General features: G+C 50.4%; 1 protein-coding gene across 7 annotated transcripts in view; it reads left to right on the forward strand.

Moving 5' to 3' along the window:
- RPS6KA1 (ribosomal protein S6 kinase A1) overlaps positions 1–19,643 on the forward strand; it is a 43,938-nt gene that overhangs the window by 19,816 nt on the left and 4,479 nt on the right. For 2 of the 7 annotated variants that reach the window (XM_049819875.1, XM_049819877.1), the window contains 20 exons: positions 4,265–4,318; positions 9,065–9,181; positions 10,296–10,377; positions 10,660–10,740; positions 11,540–11,619; positions 12,230–12,336; positions 12,940–12,977; positions 13,111–13,253; positions 13,838–13,908; positions 14,162–14,250; positions 14,452–14,516; positions 15,519–15,621; positions 15,932–16,059; positions 16,533–16,658; positions 17,127–17,216; positions 17,459–17,617; positions 17,838–17,999; positions 18,637–18,713; positions 18,884–19,001; positions 19,425–19,562. In XM_049819875.1, the coding sequence (XP_049675832.1) occupies positions 4,265–4,318; positions 9,065–9,181; positions 10,296–10,377; positions 10,660–10,740; positions 11,540–11,619; positions 12,230–12,336; positions 12,940–12,977; positions 13,111–13,253; positions 13,838–13,908; positions 14,162–14,250; positions 14,452–14,516; positions 15,519–15,621; positions 15,932–16,059; positions 16,533–16,658; positions 17,127–17,216; positions 17,459–17,617; positions 17,838–17,999; positions 18,637–18,713; positions 18,884–19,001; positions 19,425–19,562 (2,028 nt within the window). Of the gene's footprint in view, positions 1–1,769; positions 1,920–2,252; positions 2,700–4,264; positions 4,319–6,110; positions 6,360–9,064; positions 9,182–10,295; positions 10,378–10,659; positions 10,741–11,539; positions 11,620–12,229; positions 12,337–12,939; positions 12,978–13,110; positions 13,254–13,837; positions 13,909–14,161; positions 14,251–14,451; positions 14,517–15,518; positions 15,622–15,931; positions 16,060–16,532; positions 16,659–17,126; positions 17,217–17,458; positions 17,618–17,837; positions 18,000–18,636; positions 18,714–18,883; positions 19,002–19,424; positions 19,563–19,643 lie in introns of those variants that run through there. The other 5 variants (XM_049819878.1, XM_049819882.1, XM_049819879.1 and 2 more) reach the window with 4 other exon arrangements.

Consider the following 19,643-nt stretch of genomic DNA (forward strand, 5'->3'; position numbering starts at 1 on the left):
CCTCTTGCCTTGGCTCAGCCTGCGTGTCTCTTGCCCTTAGACTCACAACCTGCTTACTGCTGTGCAGCTGCCTGCACCACAGTTTCCTTTGGTTTATGCTTCTTGCTACAGATTTATTGCCTTATATTGGGATTGTTACCCGTTTTTTTGGTTCTGGTTCCTTCTCTTGGGAGCAGAGATGGCAAAGCAATGGAGGTTTGCACTCTTGCAGCAGCCTTTCCCTCCATGGCTGTTAGCTGTATCTGAAGCAAAGAGCTGATGGCTTCTGCTTCTGACCAAGACTGGTTTATGATCTCTAGGCTTAGCAGAGGGGCTTTAGGATGAGCTTCTTCCTTGTGAAGAGCCTCAGGAATTCAAAGCGTTGTTTCTAGGGGCGAAAAGAGGCAGGTAGGCTGAGCCAGACCCCTGACAAGGCAGGATGGGGTGAGGATGAAATTCTTTGCGCCCATGTTAACGCACAGGTCAGAAAACTGATCAGAAGAGAGGCCAGACGACGAACCAGGGTAGTGCATCATCCCATCTCACGCTAGAAGCGTGCCTGCCTCCTGCAGCTGCTTTAATTCCTTGCACAAGCTGTAGCTGCCCAAACGTAACTTCCAGCTTCTGTGTTTCTCTGCTGGAGAATCATTTTGAGATCCCTTGAGCCTCCAGCCACTGAGGAGGGAGCGATTCTCCCTGGGAAACAGGCCCTAGGAGTGGGAAGGAGCTATTGGGATGCTCCGTATAGACACAGCTGCAGCCTGGCGGCAGGTTGAATGCTGCAGTCCAGGGCAGCACTAAGCAGCTTAAGAGCTGCAAAAGTTGCATGGATCTGGAAAGAAGTTTGGCAGGAGCTGTGACTTTAAGGTACAGAGCGGGGACAGCTAAAGGGATTCTGTGAAACAGCAAAGGACCTCGCAGTGACACTGGTGAAACAGCCGGGTAACTTTTGAAACCATCTAGGGTATCTATTTTGTACAGATGAAATGCAGATGGCCTCTTGACAGGAACTGGGAGTAAGCGTGGGGCTCGCCTCTTTTCCTTGCAAACATAGAAATTGGGAAAGAATTGATTCGGAGCCATAGGGATGAAGACCTTCTCACCTCTCCACTCCGCTCCCCGCGTCTGCACTGTCTGACTTGGCCAGTGCCCATCTCTGGCCGTATTAAGGCATCCCTGGCTGTATAAGAGCAGGGTGCAGAGCAGCGTCACGGTGCAGGAGCTGACCGCTGAGCAAGCGGGCAGGATTGTGCAACCCCCCCCATAAGATGTCAGTGTGCAAACCTCACGTGGGGCCTCGCAGCAGCGTCCCAAAGACCTGATGCAGCAGATGACCAAGCGGTGACTCTGACATGGGGCAGGGACGAACCAGGGAAGGATGCAGAACCTGCCTCCTCCTGACCCCTTCCCTGCAGACCTGCAATTCAGCTGATCCTCCAGGGAGAGCATTTGTGCTGGACTCGGCATTTGTGCTGCTCAGAGCAGGGGCCGCATAAGTTTGAGGAAGAAAGCTGCACAGGCTCTCAGTTGCTTGTTGCTGCCTCGTGTAGTGACTGAAATTAGTCTTTCTATGCCTACTTTCCTGTCTCTGACATGGGGGACTGTACTGATCCTCTTGAAAAGCCTGCTGAGATTTGCTGATTGAAAGAGCCATGCCCAAGCACCCGTAAAGCCATCCAGTGTTTTCATTTGCCTGCTGGTACTGTGCAGCCATCGCCACACAATGCAATTTCCCCATACGAAACCGCAGTTTCCTTTCAGTGAAAACTCCCAAAATACATCCCAGTGACATAACTACTACACTCGGGGTTCTCGTGCTGGTCTGGGTGCTGCAGAGTGCTCTAAGTTCAGAAGCCAGCTTGCAAAGTATGGGAGAATAGCAGCCTAAAGCTTTGGAGATGCTGAGGCTCCTCTTTCGCAGCAAGCCAAGGATCCAGGAGGCAAGTGTCTAGCTGGTAAAATATCTGCTCTGCATAGGGTGCTGTGCTCTGTCTCTTCTGCAGGACACAAGAAGATGGTGAATCTCCTGACCTCATAGAGCCAGACCTTATCCAGTATTAACTAACGACTTCTCTTTTGGAAAAGGCATTTCTGATGGTAAAACTGCTTTCTAAGGAGTGTCTTTCCTAGGTGCTGCCAGAAATTTGGGAGTGTTTTGGGACCAGAGCATGTGTTGAAGCAACAGAAATTAAAACAGCTTCTGGTTAGTTGTTGATGAATAGGAAGCGAAATGCCAAAAGCGTAATCTGTTTCTAGCTCTTGCAGGTTTTTTTTTTTTTTTTTTTCTTCCTTGCATTTAGATGTGACTGTCTCAACCAGCAAAGTGACAAAATGTGAGCAAAAACAAACCTGTCTCTTGGCTTCTGGCTTGTAAAATCATTCCTCAAGAAAGGGGAAAGTAGGAAAGAGGACTTGTATTTTGAACTTGGTGCTGCAAAAAAAACCCACCCCATATGTATGTTCCCAGCCCTGATCTAGGGTGACTAAGCCATCTGTGCAGTTCAAAGGCGGCTTTGGGAAGTTCGAAGAAGTTGTCTCCTCCTCTGACTTGAGTGACCTCCTGGGCTCGGATCTGCCCAGTGGCCGGGGTTTCCTTTTTATTTTTCAGGAACAGCAAATATCATTTCTCAGTGGTGCAGGAATCTGTGTAAAATGGCCTCCCCCGAGGCTGCGGGTGTCAGAAGATGGCTGGTAGCTCGCAGGAGCAGTGTCTTGTGCTGGTAGGGTGGACCTGCAGAGAGATCCGTGCTTGTGGGAGAGAAATCAATCCATCCCCATCCAAGGCAGGGTTTGGTGCCTGCTCGCTGGTCGGAGCCGTGAAGGAGCTGGTTTCCCTGTGGGTGGGTGTGATCCCCGGGGGGGATCACTGAGGTTTTGGGGAGTTCAGGAAGGGGTTTAGTTGTGGCTTTGGTAGATGTGTCAGCCGGCTGCCCCGGGCATCCGCTTCCCACGGCGGCAGCGGGACAACCACCTTCTCCCAGACCCAAAGAGATCCTGGCTGCTCCCGCAGCAAGGGCAGAGCAATGGAGGGGAGGAAGGGAAAGAGGTGACTGCAGGGACCCCCTCTGATCTGATCCAGTCCCTCCAGAGCTGAAAATCAGTTAATTCTTAACTCTAATCTCACTGTTTTCCCACAGCTCCTCCCTTCCCTAGAGGCTTGCTTTTTCTTCTCTTGCCTCTCCATAGCTCCTGTCCTATTTTCAGGTCGCTCTGCCTCACGCTGCGCCCACCCGGTTGACGTTGCTGGCGCCGAAGAGCCCTGCCAGCGCCACGGGCTCCGTTGTGCTGACAAACTGCTTGAAAAGACATAAGAGAAGTCACAGCTCGAGTCTCTCTTACATCCCTTGTGTCTGCAGTCACATGAGTTTTATCTCATCTGCAGCCAAAGACTTGAACCTCTTGGAGGAAATGTTTCAAATCCATTTTGATTTTTCGGGGGGGTGATTTTTCTATTCAAGCTTAGCTCATTATCTAAAAAACAGGTGAAAGAGTGCCTAGATGTGATAGCAAATCTATGTACGTTCATTCAAATACAGCAGGCTTGGGTATTGACCTTGCAAAAACTTACTTCTTCCCTTAAGTCTGAGTTTTGGGGGGAAAAGGAGCCATATCCTAGCTCAGAAGCAGTTGTTTTCTGAGCTCCCCTTAAATGCTTCTGCATCTCTCCCTGTAAGGGTTCACAGAATTGCATCTGGCCCCAGAGGCACATAAATTGACATTTCTAATGCTGCTCAGGGACCTGTCAGAGCAGCTGGGCTGGCCCTGCCCTGCCCTGGAGGGATGTGGTGAGTTTGGGTATTTGAATATGTTCCTCCTGTTTAGAAACGCTGAGCGTGCCCCTGGAGAGGAGCCCTCTCTTGGCCACAGGGGTGCCAAACTTCCCTGCAGACCCAGGACACCGCTACCAGGACAGATGCTTTTGGAGCTTGTCCATGTGTAGCTGAGAGTAAAACCTGATCTAGACTTTAATCAACCTGCCAGAAATTAATTCTCTCTCTTTGGCGGTGGCGCTCCGATTCTTGGGAAATGCGTGTAACCAAGCGCCGGCACCGTGTCCTTCTCCACCACCCGTCAGAGTTTATCAAAGCCTTTAACAGCAGCTGGCTCCGACCGCTCTCCCGGAGCCACCATCAGAGCTCAGAATCGCATCCCGAGAAGCGATGTCTGGTGGGACACCACCAGTGACTGGAAACAGCTCGCCTGGTCTTGCTAAACAAGTTCGTTGGGAAAACTTTAGCAGAGTATCACAGCCCCTCTGTGCTGACACTCCTTTGTTGTCCCACAGGCAAAATCAGACATCACTTGGATAGAGAAAGACCTTGTGGACTCGGCAGACAAGGTAAGAGAGCCTGCTGCAGATGTGCACCTCGAGGAGACTCATGCATTTAATTTGCACTTTGTCCCTTGACGGGTCGTCCCACGTATGCGAGGGCGTAAGCAGAGCTCGCGAGGACCTCTCTGAAAACCAAACCTTTTCTGGCAGCAAGCCCCTACCAGCCCGTCTCAGCTAGGTGGGACTGCTAATACAGAAAACAGCTATTACTCACTTGCTCACATGACATCCTGGACTTGATTTCATCCTCCTCCTCCTTCCTCCCCACAACAAACCCCATTCCGTGCTGTCATTTATGTCTCCTGTGGCTTTCTGATCTTGTCAGCTTGCTGGGGCGGGCGCTCCAGCATTTTAGTGGCAGGGATGTACAGTGGGGTTTTTTGGTTGCTTTTCTGAGGCTCCTCTCCCCGTGCTGAGTGCCTGATAACGCAACATGCAAAATTGTCTCGATCGGGACGAGATTTATCAGATCTTGCCAGGCCCACGCGCAAGGAGAGCTGGCTGGCTGCGTCTCCTGCACAGCTTCACTGAGCAACGGAAAGCTTCCTTAGAAGCGGTGATGCTCACCTTCGGGCGGCACGTTGTGGACACGGTTTCTGCTTCACTGGGACCGTGGCAGAGCGAAGGAGGTGTCAGTATGAACCAAGTCTCCCGGAGACTTGTGCTCAGCAGCTGCACGGTGCTGTTTCGTGCTGCTCGCTGGCACCTGCTCCCTTGCTTTGGACCTCATCAGCTATTGAGGTTCCCTCCGTGGAGCTGGGACCAGCTGCCTTGCTGGTATTAAGTCATTTGTTTCTTTCGTTATCGGTTCTTAAAGAGCACGTTATGGGGGCGGAGGAGGCAAGACAGTCATAAGTAGTTTCTCTGGGTCCAAACCAAGAACCTCTTTTCATACTCTGTGCTCTCTGGAGAAATTCAGAAATCAACGCTGACACGGGGTTATTTCTAATTGCGAAGGTGCGTGGGTGTCTTTTTACTCATTTCAAGGGGTTTCTTTCTTACCTGCGCTCTCTGGGGTCTTGCTGCAGAAAACATCTGTCTGTCCTGACCCAATGGAAAGGTCAAAGGGGAACAGGCTTGGAGGGGAAAGGAGGCAAAACAAGCGATCTAAATACCTCTCCTCTGTTCTGCCGGTAAATCCGAGCAGCAGTGGGTTCAGAAGCTGTCTGCATCAGAAGTGCCCTTAAAAAATACCTCGCATGGAACTTCCCAGGGTGGCTGTTAGATAACTCCAGCATCCACAGCAAGTACTCCCGTGCAGCATAGAGCAAACGACAGACTAGGTGAAAATCCTAGTGATGCTAGAGGATTTGCCCATGGGATCGATGCACCCTGAATCCTGTCATGGGTGACTTATCATCCGTGTGCCAGTGTGAGAGCAAAGAGATGTGCAGCTTTCCGAGGTGGTGTCAGACTTCTGTGTGAGGTTTCATGAGTTTTTCTCTTCCTTTTTAAAGAGTAAGTGGCTTCTCGGAATATTACCCTGTTGTGGAAATACCCCCAAAGCTCACAGCCTGACATGAGATTCATGTAGCACTAGATGGAAGTCACTTTAACTAGACCATGTATGTTTTCTGTCAGCATCTTGTCTGAACCAGGGAACCCAAACGTGAACAAGGAGCTGTGAGATTTTTTTAAAACCAAAACCAAAAAAAAAAAAAACCAACCCAAAAGCCCCAACCACAAGCGCTGTTGCTGGGGAGTGGGAGCGTGAATGTGCCTCTGCAACCGAGTCGCTTGTCTCCACTGCGCATCTGCCAGCTGGGCTTTAACCACCTGTATCTCCTCCATCCGGCAACCTCAAGCGTGGGGCGTCCATGCAGCTCCGCGGGAGCCTCCCCGATCCTCGGGAGCCGACCATGCTTCCCCGGGATCTCAGGGGGTGACGGTTACTTGGGCTGTGCGATGTTGATGTCGGGATGGGAGAATGGAGAGGGACCCTAAACTTCCTCGCATCTGCGCGTTCCTCACGCTCTGGCTGCAGAGGAAACATCGAGCCAAGCCCTGCAGCCTGCAGCTGCCTGCCCCCAGCCAGCTCTCCAGCCCGGTCAGTACTGCCGCTAGCTCGCTTTGCTTCACTTGGTGTTGCTGGTGGCTCATCCAGGTGGGCTGCTGCTTCAGATGGATAGTCGGAGCAGTCTGGTTTGCTTTTCTGCCTTCTGGGATAGTTTGCTTCACGGTGCCATTGGAAGAAACTTATCTCGGTGCAAGCAGAGCTTGTTTGTGCTCGGTGGCACGCAAGTGCTTTTGCGCTAGAGACTTGTTCTGGTGCTGCTAAACAGGCTGTAGGAGCCGGTCCCCAGAGTCCGAACTGTTGAATTGCAAGTTACTGGATGAGTCCACGGGAGAAAACCTCCCTTGTGTCAGCAAGATGCCAAATGGCATCTCAAAGCTTTTCTCAGAAACCTATCAACAATGTCTCTGCTGATGCCACTTTTGGTCTTGTTGGTATATATATATGTATGTGTGTTTGCTGATGTGGTCTGGCTAGCAGGCTACGTATGCAAATCTTTGCCTGCCTTCAGATACAGCTTGGGCTGCTGAAACCACTTGTAGTTAAACTCCCTGGGTCTCGCTATTGACCAAGGCAAAGAATTCCCACAGCTGTGAAAATACATCGCTCCGCAGCTCCTGAGGAGCTGTGGCGGGAGAACGGGTCCGGATGCCTTGGAGGTGGATACGAGAGTTCATTTTAAATGTTCCTCTCTGCATAGGTGTGTGATGCCACAGGGTGAAACGTGCATGGTTGTACAAGCGCTGATGCTGTGTAGTCCTGGTTTCTCTGTAGTGTTTTCATGGAGATGGGGGCAGCGGAAAGAGCCTACAACTTCCACTGGTCCCATCCCTGGGTCTCTCCCTGCTGTGGGGTCGCTCCCTGGAGAGCTGAACAACAGGGAAGGACTAGCAGGAGGAGACCTCTTGGCTGACGGCCCCTCACGCTCTCGGCTAGAAGTGGGAAGCTGTTCCTAACCAACAGCTGTCTGCTGTGGGCTGAGCCTCCAAACGAAAAACCAGAAGTGTAAGGTGGCTGATTTAAGCCGGGAGAGCATATGGAACATGAAAACTTGTTGTTACAGGGATTATAAGATCTTTCTTCTCTGTGATCACCGAGACCAGCAAAAGGCAGGATAATACGGGAGGAGCTCCTGTCCCCCTGCCCCCTCCCCATGCTCGGGCTGTACGTGCTGCACCGCTGAGAGCACGGGCTTCTTTGCTAGGTCTTAGTGTCTGAATAATGCAGGATCTTGAGAGAGCAAAGGTACCAACATGGAAACAAAGCCACTTCCTAAACTAGAGAAAAGCCAAGCGTGAGAGCGGGAAGGGAAGGGTGCTCGGTGCAGGTAGGCAACCACATCCGCGGGCGCTTGGCAAGGCCACCCTCCCCGAGAAGGTGCTGGGAGGGTGGGGAGTGGGCTGGGGTGCAGAGGAGAGGCAGAACCAAGAGAAACTTGGTTCCTGTTGTTTTTAAAAGCTGCTTTGATTAGGCCGTGGGTTTCAGACCAAGTATCTGAATAGTTTCAGAAAACAAAGCATCACTTTTTCCCCCCCCAACTCTGCAAGAGGAAAAACTAAATAGTAGTTCCAGCTTTCTAGCAGCCTCCGATGGCCGCATCTGCCCTAGGGTCAGAGAGCAACCATGTTTAATGCCCTTTGGAACGTAATTGCTGGCCTTCAGGTCCAAATAGCAACCAGACCATATCCGATGCTGGATAATGTGGGACTGAAGTGCTAAGAAGCCTGGACTTGCCCTTACAAGATGTACAGCTACAAGAGATTTCTGTCATGAGTAAGATTCACATCTGTAAAAGTGGGAAGTTGAGTCCAGCCTGCCCTGTGAGTTCTCCCCGTGGTCGGTCGGGAGAGTGGCTGGAACAGATCAAGCTCAGAGGAAACCTAAGTACAGATACACTGCCTAGGTATGATCAAGAGAAGTAGAGGGAAAGGCACAGCTGGCAGACCAGTAGTGCAAAAAGTCTGGCATGCAACTAGAAAGCAGCACAAGGTGTTTCTGTTGAGCTGAACTCTGAGCTCTGTGCACCAGAGGTATGGACGAGGTTTGCTGGGGAAAGGAGGGATTTCAGCATCACCTCAGGGTCTGTGGCTGTTCTTGTGTGCTGGCCTAGCTTCACTGGTGAGTTTATTCTAGATACTGCTGATTAAATCTCTTTTTCTTCTTTATTTTTTTTAAATAAAAGAATGTGTTTTAAACAAAACATGTGCCAGAGACCTTGGCTTCCCCTCAATCTTCTTGAAGGCTTGAGTCTGTTAAAGCATCATCTGTATGTGCTGAAGATGCACTAAGACTTATGTTGCAGAGTTGCTCAGATTGCTGAGCAGATGGGCTCCAACATGTCTGATTTTTGCCAGCCCTGGCCGTGTTTTGACAACAGTGCCGTATTTTTGTGTTGTGGGATTTTTAGTGGCATAAACACTCCTGTTTTTGCTACCAGTGCCTTAAAAAGGAAGGTGCTTTTCAAGCACTCTTCTGAAATGCAGTTCAAAGAAATGCAACACCTGTGGTGTGAGGAGCGGAGCCTTTGGGGAGAGTGCAGGATATTTAACAAGGCTGCCTGGTGCGAGCCTACCGATGACTTATTTATTCCAGATGTTGAAGCCGGGAGATACCTGTGAGAAGCACCAACTTTTATGGTTCTCTCAGATGTGGTTCCTGTGAATCTGTAGCTGCAATCCTTGTTCCTTAATCCAGTAAGGCTTGCTTTCCTTTGTTCAACCGTGTCCCCTCTTTTTCAGGGCGAAGGTGTTGTGAAAGAAATCAACATCACACACCATGTGAAGGAAGGCTCCGAGAAAGCCGATCCTTCGCAATTTGAGCTCCTGAAGGTGCTGGGGCAGGGCTCTTTTGGCAAGGTGAGTTCACTTTCTTCCTATGTGTCACACCAGAGAAATGATTTTGATGACAAAAGGGACTGTGTCCCTAACGAAAAGCACTTTCCCGATTCCCACCAGATTGTGAGAATCTGAGTGAAGAGCCCACTTAGCAAATGGTTGCTCCTAACTTGAAAGGCAGCTGTAGCAATGCTGTCTCACAAGGGCCAGCCTCTATGTCCAAAGCTCCCCTGTAATTCTTTTTTCAGATGATCAGGAGGAAAGGAGTAGTATCCTGCTCATGAACGCAGGTGTCGCGCAGGGCAGAAGGACCTCCTGCAGCTCTCTAGCTGGCTGCCAGGCTGTCAGTTGAATTGAGGACTTGGAGGACTTGGGCATGTTCCTCTCTTCTCAGAAATAGTGCTGTGTGCCAGGGACTGGTTTTGGCCCCTGTTTACGGTCCAGTTTCACTTCTGTGAAGGGGGAAGGAAGTAGCCTGTAACTCTTATCTCTTTCAATGTGTAAATAATCCAGGTCTCTTACAGACCATCTGCTCACACATTAAATCAACTTCATGTCAATCAGTTACCAGCGCTAACAGTGGGGGCTTGTACACAACCGTGTGCTGTTGCCAGGGCAAATGCAGCAGTGGCTTTATGCAAAAGAAAGGTGGTGTCTTTTTGAAGCTGCCTAAAAATGGGTAGAATGGGACATCAGGGAAGGGAAGGAGGTAAAAGTCCAAAGAGGATGCAGGACCTGGATAATAAGGAGTTGATCTGGCTCTCAAACCAGCAAGTCACCAGGAGGCTTTGTGGTACATTGCAGCATCAGTGCTTCAAGTCACAGCTCCCAGGCATCAGCCACAGCCCCACGAGAACTGCAGGAGTGAGCAAGAGGTGTGGAAGACTGGAGAGGAGGAAAGTGCAGTATAAAAGCACAAGTGCTGTAGTGGCTGGAGGTAGGGGGTGAGAGGAGTCTGCACACAGTGCTTTCCTGAAAACCTCATGGGGTTTCACATAGAGAGCTTGAGGTACGTCTTACCAGTCCTGCGGCCAGCTGCTTCTTAGGGTTACGGTGAGGTTTGCCACTTTGGGAGGCATCCAGCTCGTACTGCTAATGTTTAGTGCTTGGCAAATGTGGTGTTCTTCTGCCTTAGGTTTTCTTGGTGAGAAAAATAACACCACCAGACAGCAACCACCTCTATGCCATGAAGGTGCTCAAGAAGGCGACATTGAAAGGTACGATACTCTTACAGCGATGCTCTTATCCTCTGTGTCTCAAAGAGCACTGGGGAAATGTGTCAGCAGTCACTGCTGGCCACAGGGTGGTCTGGGTGAAAGAGAAGTATCTTTATCTCAGCCATGTCTCCATCTCTAAAAGCCTCTCGTCGCAGTGATGGAGGTGAGAAAAGCTCTGGCTCAAGCTGCCTGGTACTAAAGGGTTTAAGCTGGGGACAAGACTGACACCAAGGTACTGCGTCCCTGCTTCAGTGTCTGAGCTGTTCCTCTCTTCTTCCACAGTGCGTGATCGAGTAAGGACAAAGATAGAAAGGGACATCCTGGCTGATGTGAACCATCCCTTTGTGGTGAAACTCCACTACGGTGAGTGTGGAGCTAGCTGGGACACTGGGAGAAGGGCTGCAGGCGCAAACAGACGCTGAGTGCTTCTAAGCACAATAAAGATGCTACTACAGGCGTCCCTGCCATGAGCAGGTAGATGAGCATGAGGCATCCAGCAGCAGGCTGCTTGGAGGATGCTGAGAGCCCCTCGTGGTCCCTAACAGGCTTCTGGAGATACCTGAAATGGAGAAGAGGTCTGGATCAGTCTGTGTCCCTCAATGGCCGTGCTGCTCTGAAGCCTTCACAATCCCCTTAACACAAATCCTTTCTTGGAAAGGTCTTTGGTCCCATGCCTGCTCTAGCTACTGAATGGGGAACAGAGCATAGACCAGAAGGAAAGGTTTAAACATCAAATCCTTGCGATTAAAACATTAAATCAGGAGAAACTGAGAAAGCAGAGTTAACTAGTCAAGCCAGAGTTTTGCAGGATTAATGCTCTGACTCTGAGGAAGGCGAGGACAGCTTCTTTCCCTGTAAAGCGACCAGTGCCTCTCTCGGGAAAACAGCCCTTTCAGAAGGGCATCACTGGCTGAAAGGGAACCAACCCCCCCAAAAAATGAGGATTTTCTGCAGTGCTAGAGTGCTGCTGGTGAGCTCCCATTTCAACATCACGGACAGGCTGTCTCATTTACCCCAAATAATTAGCCCTACCTGTGTTTAACCTAGTAACCATGCAGGGCATCTGCACAACTGGAGCCATTGGGATTTAAGTGATTAATGTAATACCATGGAGCCTTCCCTCAGCGGAGGGGTCTGATTCCTGCTCCGGCTTGTGTTTCAGCATTCCAGACAGAGGGGAAGCTGTATCTCATCTTGGATTTCCTCAGAGGAGGTGACCTTTTCACTCGGCTTTCCAAAGAGGTGGGTATGCTCTGGCATCTTGGTCGTTGCTGCGGCTCTCAGTTCATCTGTGCTTAATTGCCTGGAGAAGCGATTGACCCTTGCAAAGTCTTTGAGGGGGTGAAAACAACCTCCAAGCTGCTGCTAGCCCAGAGCTGGCAACAGGAGAGGATGACTCAGGAGCCCTGTCCTCTGGCAGAAAAGCAGCAGCATAGGAGGCAGGTCTCACCTCCGCAGCAGCTTCTGAGCAAAACTTAAGCTTAAAACAGGCGAGAACCATGTTCTGCTGCAGCGTTGGCTGGTTGTGTTGCCTTGCTGGGATGGGGCAAGGGCAGGGAATGGGAGGGGTGGCGAGAAGTTGCGCCAAGCGAAGACAACTGGGAACATAACCTGGTTAACCTAAGCAAAGAGTTTTTTAAAAGCCCGCCTGCTGCTTAGTAACCCTGTTTGTTTTTTTGGTGTTGCTGTTTAATTGATACTTTAGGATGGCGGCTGAAGCCTGGGAAACTTGGGTATGAAAGGGCAGGAAGGAGCAACACGGCTGTGAAAGGTCTCGCATGGGTGCAGCGGAGGTTGTCCCGCTGCCAGCGTTGTAACCCCAGCACCTGTCCGCTTCCTCTCCTTCCTGCAGGTCATGTTCACCGAGGAGGACGTGAAGTTCTACCTAGCAGAGCTGGCTCTGGGGCTCGACCATTTGCACAGCCTGGGAATCATATACAGGGATCTCAAACCAGAGAAGTACGTGCAGCACAGCTGAGGCAGGGAACCGAGTCCTTCAGTTCAGTCCCAAGTCTGTAGGCAGCAAACGGCGCGGCCTTCTTCCACGAAGGCAAAGCTGAATGATGCTCCGAGGCCAGCCAGATGGAAGGCGGCAGTGCCAATCGACAAGGCTCCTGCTCCTCAGATCAGCAGTTACGGCCAGGAGCGCTGCGGAGGCAGCATGTGTGCAGCACATGTCTGAGCAGTAATCCTTGGCAGTCTCCGAGCTCCAGCTTTAAGCAATTGAGAGCCTTCGGAGGAAAAAGGCACCAAGCTGGGTCTCTGCAGAGACGCATACCAGCTGCATGACTTCGTTGTTCTTCACCTGGGCTATGTAGGGGATCAAAGGTGGTGTAACCTGCGTGGGTCATTCGTTCAACGTGAAGTTGAGGGCGTAGAGAGAAGGGAGCTGCTCTTGGTCCCGCTCGTGTCTTGGTGACAGAGCTCGAAGCACTGGGGGAAGGCACAGATAACCTTCCCTGGATTCTGGGAGCGTCTCAGACCAGCCTCTGCTCTGTGTGTTTGTTCTCACCAGCCTTTATTGCAGACAGTAACAACTTGTTCTTTTCATTCATGCTGTAGCATCCTCTTGGATGAAGAAGGACACATCAAACTCACAGGTAAGGGACTCCACAAAAGCCTTGTGCTCCAGCAAGGTAGGTTCCTGAAATACGGAGCTTCTCTTCGGCCTCTCTGCTCTGTGTGATTGCTCAGAGCACGTGGGTGCACACTGACAGTTTTTCTCTTATGTAGATTTTGGCTTGAGTAAGGAGGCTATAGACCATGAGAAGAAAGCCTATTCCTTCTGTGGAACAGTGGAATATATGGCACCAGAAGTTGTGAATCGCCAAGGCCACTCGCACAGTGCTGACTGGTGGTCCTATGGGGTCTTAATGGTATGTATCCAGCTAGAGTGGGGTGTTAATGGTACGTACCCAGCTAGAGGGTTTGGGGACCTGGCTCGGCAGCTGCTCCAGCGGTAGCTCTGAAACACCATTACATGATTCTGCACGTCTAGCAGATGTGCTGACCTGGGGATGTTCTCCAAGCTCCCTGAAAGGGCTCTGTAGTCCGGGCATCCAGCCAGGATCGCGTGTTTCTCGGGGGAGGCAGAGTTCCTGAGGCTGTTGTCCCAGTGAGCGCTGGGGTGTGCAGCATGGGGTGCGTGGGGGTGTCCGTGTCCACCCCAGTGCTGGGATGTCGGTGTCTGTGCAGATCTGGTGCCACCGTCTGGCAGTTGCTGAACCTGAGGGCTCCCACAGGAGAAGGCACTGGGTTGAACATGTTGCCGCTGCAAACCTTGGGAACCAAGCTCCTTTGGAGAAAATATGATGACTGCGATCGTTTTTAGAGCTAGGCTTTTGATCCCTTGCAAGCTTTTCGCTAGCTTTGGCGAGTTCCCAGATGAAGGTGCGGTGGGATCTGTGCAACCCTCAGGCTTGCTCAGACGTGACCTCCCCTTCTTCTCTTTCCCTCCCAGTTTGAAATGCTCACCGGCTCGCTACCCTTCCAGGGAAAGGATCGTAAGGAGACAATGACCCTCATCCTCAAGTAAGAGGAGTTTGTCTCTCCTGTATGTATGTACAGGAGGCAGGCTTCTGCTCTTTCTCTAAGCGTGTTGCAATTTGGGGGTTCTCGCAACTTAATGGCTTTATTTGGCAAGTGGGTTTGTATCAACAGTTAGTTTGAAGGGTGCAGTGTAAATGCCAAACAGATGATTGTACTTTCGGGGGTGGAGGTGCTGCAGTCGGCTTGTGGGTTGACTTCTTTAAACCTGCAACCGATTGCATAACTTCCTCTCCAGAGCAAAGCTGGGCATGCCACAGTTCCTGAGCTCTGAAGCACAGAGCCTCCTGCGAGCCCTTTTCAAAAGGAATCCAGCCAACCGATTAGGTAAGACATTTTTTTGGTTTCTGAGTACACCTGATGCTGTGTCGGGGCCTCTTCGCATCGTCGTGGGTCAGCAGCATGTTTGCACTTGTGCTCGGTTAATGGGCTCGTTTCGTTACAGCCAGGTTTCCCGTAATACCTGGCTGTGCTGCATACTTGGTGGTCCTGATTTAATGCAACACGCTTCACGGGTGCATCTTTCAGGTTCTGGACCAGATGGGGCGGAAGAGATCAAGCGCCATCCTTTCTACTCTACCATTGACTGGAACGTGAGTATCAGAAACATAAGAGCAAACTTTTACACCACTCGGCAGCAGTGATGCAGTTCTGCTGACTGCAGTAATAGCACGGTCGTGACGCCCGCATCAGCTACGGGAGAGCTACCAGCCCCTGTTTCCATCTCTTCCAATAATCCTTCCCAAAACTAAAATTCTGTTTGTCGTGTGAATAACTGTTTCATACCTGAGTTGCCTATGATCTCACCTTAGTCTGAATTTACTCATCTCTCAACAGTAAAGTGCAGGTTTTAATTGGGGTTTGGCACAACAAGGATTGTCTTGCACAAAGTGGGAAGGAATCACGGAAACATTTCTGGCAAGGAAATACCTTGTTTTGTACAAGGAAGCAGGGCGATAACTGAACCAGCATTTCCCAATTGCTTCTGGCCAACTCCCTACTTTACCATGTAATTTTGTTTCTTCCCCATTTTCCCTTACTTGGTAAGGGATTTTGAAGATCAATCTTTTAATGCTTTTCAGGCACGCAGCAAGCTGCTAGACTGAACCTCCACCAATGCTAATAAAGCTTATTTCAAATTTTTACTTCAAGAAGCAATTTAAAAAGGCTACTTGTGGGAGTGCTGGGATATAAGTGCCCTCCTAGGGCATCTCCTCTGGCTGTCCCTGGGGAGGTATGTGTCAGCAAAGCCCTAATGGGAGTTAGGAGGAGGTGGAAGAGCCTGGTGAGGTAAATACTTCATAGATACTGCTTTTGGACTGGGGCCAAGTTGCATATAGAACACTTTTTCGCCCGTGATTTAATATGTTGTAGAACTTGTAGTATTTCTCCACAAACTGACTCAAAAGCACCCACTGGCCAAGAATTCTTCCCTCAGACTGCTGAGCTGCAATTAAATGCTAAGCCACAGAGCTGTTTGTAGTTTTGCAAAATCTCTTCTTGGCCTCTTGTTCCTAGCAAGCCTTTGCATCCTTCTGAGCGTGTATGAGAGCGTTGACCTGTCGGAGCGCTTTTGAGCTGTCTTTGTTTTGCAGAAGCTGTACCGCCGGGAAATCAAACCGCCCTTCAAGCCTGCAGTAGGCCAGCCAGATGACACCTTTTATTTTGACACAGAATTTACATCACGTACACCAAAAGGTTTGTATGAATTCATGCAAAGCCAAAGTTTCCTGTGTGAAATGATACTGTATGACTTAATACTGGTTTGCTGGTGCCAGCAAGGCAAGGTTCGCCTCTTGCTGGTGCTGCTAGCTCCGGCTGGTTGCAGCACTGAGGAGGTGACCCAGTCATGGGTATGTGGGGTGTTAGGGATAAGCTCGGTGCTGCGTGGTGCGGCTCTAGTCTCGAATAACCTAAAGAAGAGTCATAGCTCCTGGGGGAGCAAGGGGAAGGCTTCTGCTTCTGCAGGGCTAGCCCTCTTCAAGTTGTTTCTCGACTCCTGTTGCAGATTCCCCAGGCATCCCTCCTAGTGCAGGGGCCCATCAGCTCTTCCGAGGTTTCAGTTTTGTGGCAACCGGATTGATGGAGGATGGCAAGGTGAAACCTGCCCAGTCGCCTCTACATTCAGTGGTACAGGTAAGAAGTGGGGACAGAGGAACAACTGTTAGAAGCCGCAGTAATACTCCAGAGTGGGTCTGCGGGACCTCTGTACCATCTGGAGCAGAGCTAACAGGAAGCCTGAGGCAGTGTCGTTCTGTTTTGAATTCTTGCATCCTGTTGTTCTTTCATTTCTATTGACTGTCATGTGCAAAGGCCATCAGGGCATTGCGAGCCTGTTTGCTTTCCTCTCTCCAGGTGGACCCGTGCTAGCAGGAGGTCGGTTGAAAGGTTCCACCGAAATGCGCCGTGCTAGATGCAGATAGTGTTAGCCTACTGACCTATATCTGCCTTGTTCTCTTCTCCTCCCTCTCCCCAGCCAGGAGGAGAAGCTGTGGGATGTAGCAGACAGCAGTCTGTCAGCTCACTCTGTGTTGCAGTTAACTCAGCACGTTCCACAAACCCTTCCCTGAACTCTACCAGCTCATCAACTCTCTGCTCTCCATTTGCAGCAGCTGCACGGCAAGAATGTCCAGTTCAACGATGGCTACGTGGTGAAGGAGGCAATCGGAGTCGGCTCCTACTCAGTGTGTAAACGCTGCATTCATAAAGCAACCAACATGGAATACGCAGTCAAGGTCTGAGATTTACCATCTGAACTGAACTCCCCTGTTAGATTTCTGTTTGTCCCCATGATGACCACAATAACATCCAGGAATGAAATTGCTTTCCCTGCTTGCGTAGGGCCTAAACGGACAATTTCTGCGCTGCTGTGCATGTAACTGCACAAGCTTTCTTACCTAGGAATAGTGGGGAAGCAGTGTTCTCCTCTCTCAGAGGGAGGATACTATCTCACCTTTCTTTGCAAAGTTTGCTGTAGTTACATCAGCTCTTAACAAATAAGCCAGACATAAAACTTTGGGGTTTGGTGACACAGAACTGATGAAGCGATTAGGGGATTTCTAGAGCTTATTGGTAAAGAGGGCAGGGACGGGGAACGGCTATGGTGCCAGGATCTCTGCAGGGCTCCAAACACTCAACTTGTTTGCTTCATCCTGGCCCCTTTCCCACCCCGTTGCGGCTAATGCTTATCCGTACTCTTGCAGGTTATTGACAAGAGCAAGCGAGACCCTTCTGAGGAAATAGAAATCCTCCTGCGATATGGGCAGCATCCAAACATCATCACCTTGAAAGATGTGAGTGTGACTTGAATGACTTCTCCTTTTGGTTTAGGAAGTGCAGACTGGTCTATGGGGGCAGAACACAGCTCCAGCACAGGCAACCCAATGTCCCTGCTCAATGTATCGCTCTGGGGTGGGGAAGCATCCCCAGAGGCACCTCTGCATTGCTGATTTCTGTCTGCTTCTTGGTGGCAGAAGTACAAAGGGGAAGCTCTGGAAGCAGCTTTGGGTTAACTCCTCCATATTTGCTTTGGTAGGTGTATGATGATGGGAAGTATGTGTATCTGGTGACTGAGCTGATGAGGGGAGGGGAGCTGCTGGATAAAATCCTCAGACAGAAGTTTTTCTCGGAGAGGGAAGCCAGTTCGGTCCTGCACACGATCTGTAAAACAGTGGAGTATCTGCATTCCCAAGGGGTGAGTATGGTTACGTCTGTTTTCCTGGGAAGCTGTCTGGCATTGCACTATGCTCCCTCTCCTCCGGGGAGTAACTCTGCCTGTCAGGACTATTATTTCTTGCTGGTCTTGCTGTCTTGGCAAGCCAGATGTGGGGCCAGAGCAGGGGTTGAGTGTCCTGATGCAGCTTCAGACCTTTGTCTTCCAAGGGTTTGAGAATGGCACTTTCTTTGCTCCACAGGTGGTTCACAGGGACTTGAAACCCAGCAATATTCTCTATGTGGATGAGTCAGGAAACCCCGAAAGCATTCGCATTTGTGACTTTGGCTTTGCCAAGCAACTGAGGGCTGAGAATGGCCTTCTCATGACTCCTTGTTATACAGCAAACTTTGTGGCACCCGAGGTAAGCACCTTATTGACCTGAGACCTTTTGGTAGCTCTCACGTCCCTCCCCTCGCCTGTGCTCTCTCTCGGCACAGGTAGGTCTGCCCTGTTCTTAACTCCAGCCGGCTCTGACATACTCTGTCCTGGAAGAGGTAATTACAAAAATACCACTTGTAGTAATGAACAAATAGGGGATCTCAAGTGTGGTTACAATCCAGTCCTCCAGCTTGTACTGCCCTGATGGCTCTGCTTACGGTAGTGAGACTTTAAAATCCCAGTGATTTTCTAGGCTGCTTCTCTTCCTGATTAACTGACCTGTTAAAAGAAGTGGGATGATTTTCCACTCGGCTATCTTGGTGAGGAAGAAAGAAAAAGAGCCAGCACACCATGGAGCATGCGTGCAGTGTCACCGCACTGGAACATGGCTTCTGTCTCGCTTGTCGTTTTGATGTGCCTGAGGGGTTCCTCTGTTCCATGACACGAAAATCTGATTTGAATCCTTATCTTCAGTCCAAGATTTTGCTGTTCAGTAGGGCTCTAGAAGCTTTGCATACAGATTTGTATGCACACAGGGGTCAAGCCGCTCTTCACGAGCTGAAGTGAGCTCAACGACAAGAACCAAACACAATTCTTTTGCCTTTGCTTACTCTGTTCAGGTACTAAAACGCCAAGGCTATGACGAGGGCTGTGACATCTGGAGCCTGGGAGTTCTCCTGTATACGATGCTCGCAGGGTAAGCGCCTCGGTCTTGCTGGAAGGCAACAGCGGGGACTGTGACCACCTTGCTCTCGGACATGCTCCGCGGTGGCAGTTGGACCTCTCCTCGTCGGTCGCTGCTACGTGGAGGTGCTCCCTGGCTGGGTCACAGGACAGTAAATCAAATGGTCTCTCTTCTCTCCTCAGCTGCACTCCGTTTGCAAATGGTCCCAGTGACACTCCAGAAGAGATCCTGACCCGGATAGGCGGGGGCAAGTTCTCCGTCAGTGGAGGCAATTGGGACACTATTTCTGACATGGCCAAGGTATGGTTTGATATTTGTCTGTGTTACATTAAAGGGTTGAGGTCAAGCATGGCCAGATGCTGTGAGGCAAGTTTAAAGGAGGCTGGGGAAGAAGACCAGAAGAGAGAGGAGAAAACCAGCAGTGTAGCTTCTACCCCATGCCTATCTCCCACTCAGCAGTGTGCCTCTCCCCACCTTGTTTTATCTCTGGCTGCTAATATTTGCGTGGAACACCAACCTCGTGCTTGACCCACTCTGGGTTTGCTGCTGTGTTACGCCTCCCAGGCCTACTGAAAACATATTTTGTACAAAAGGAGATTGATGTCTGGAGACTTTAAACTTGGCCTCTGAATTTAAATCCTAATTTGGGGGGCAAACAGGTGGTATTTTTGCATTTAAAGTATGAAATCTTCTAAAGTCTAACTTTCCAAACAATGCCCTTAGGATCTGGTATCAAAGATGCTTCACGTAGATCCTCACCAGCGTCTGACAGCCAAGCAGGTCCTGCAGCATCCCTGGATAACCCAGAAGGACAGCTTACCCCAGAGTCAGCTGAATCACCAGGACGTTCAGCTTGTAAAGGTACAAAGTCTGGGCTGAGCCTTCAGCTGGTTCCTCGGGTACCTTGGGTTCTTTGGAAAGCAGCGGTCCAGGTGGGGTGAT

This window comes from Accipiter gentilis, chromosome 17 (assembly GCF_929443795.1).
Source record: "Accipiter gentilis chromosome 17, bAccGen1.1, whole genome shotgun sequence".
Taxonomy (NCBI): Eukaryota; Metazoa; Chordata; class Aves; order Accipitriformes; family Accipitridae; genus Astur; species Astur gentilis.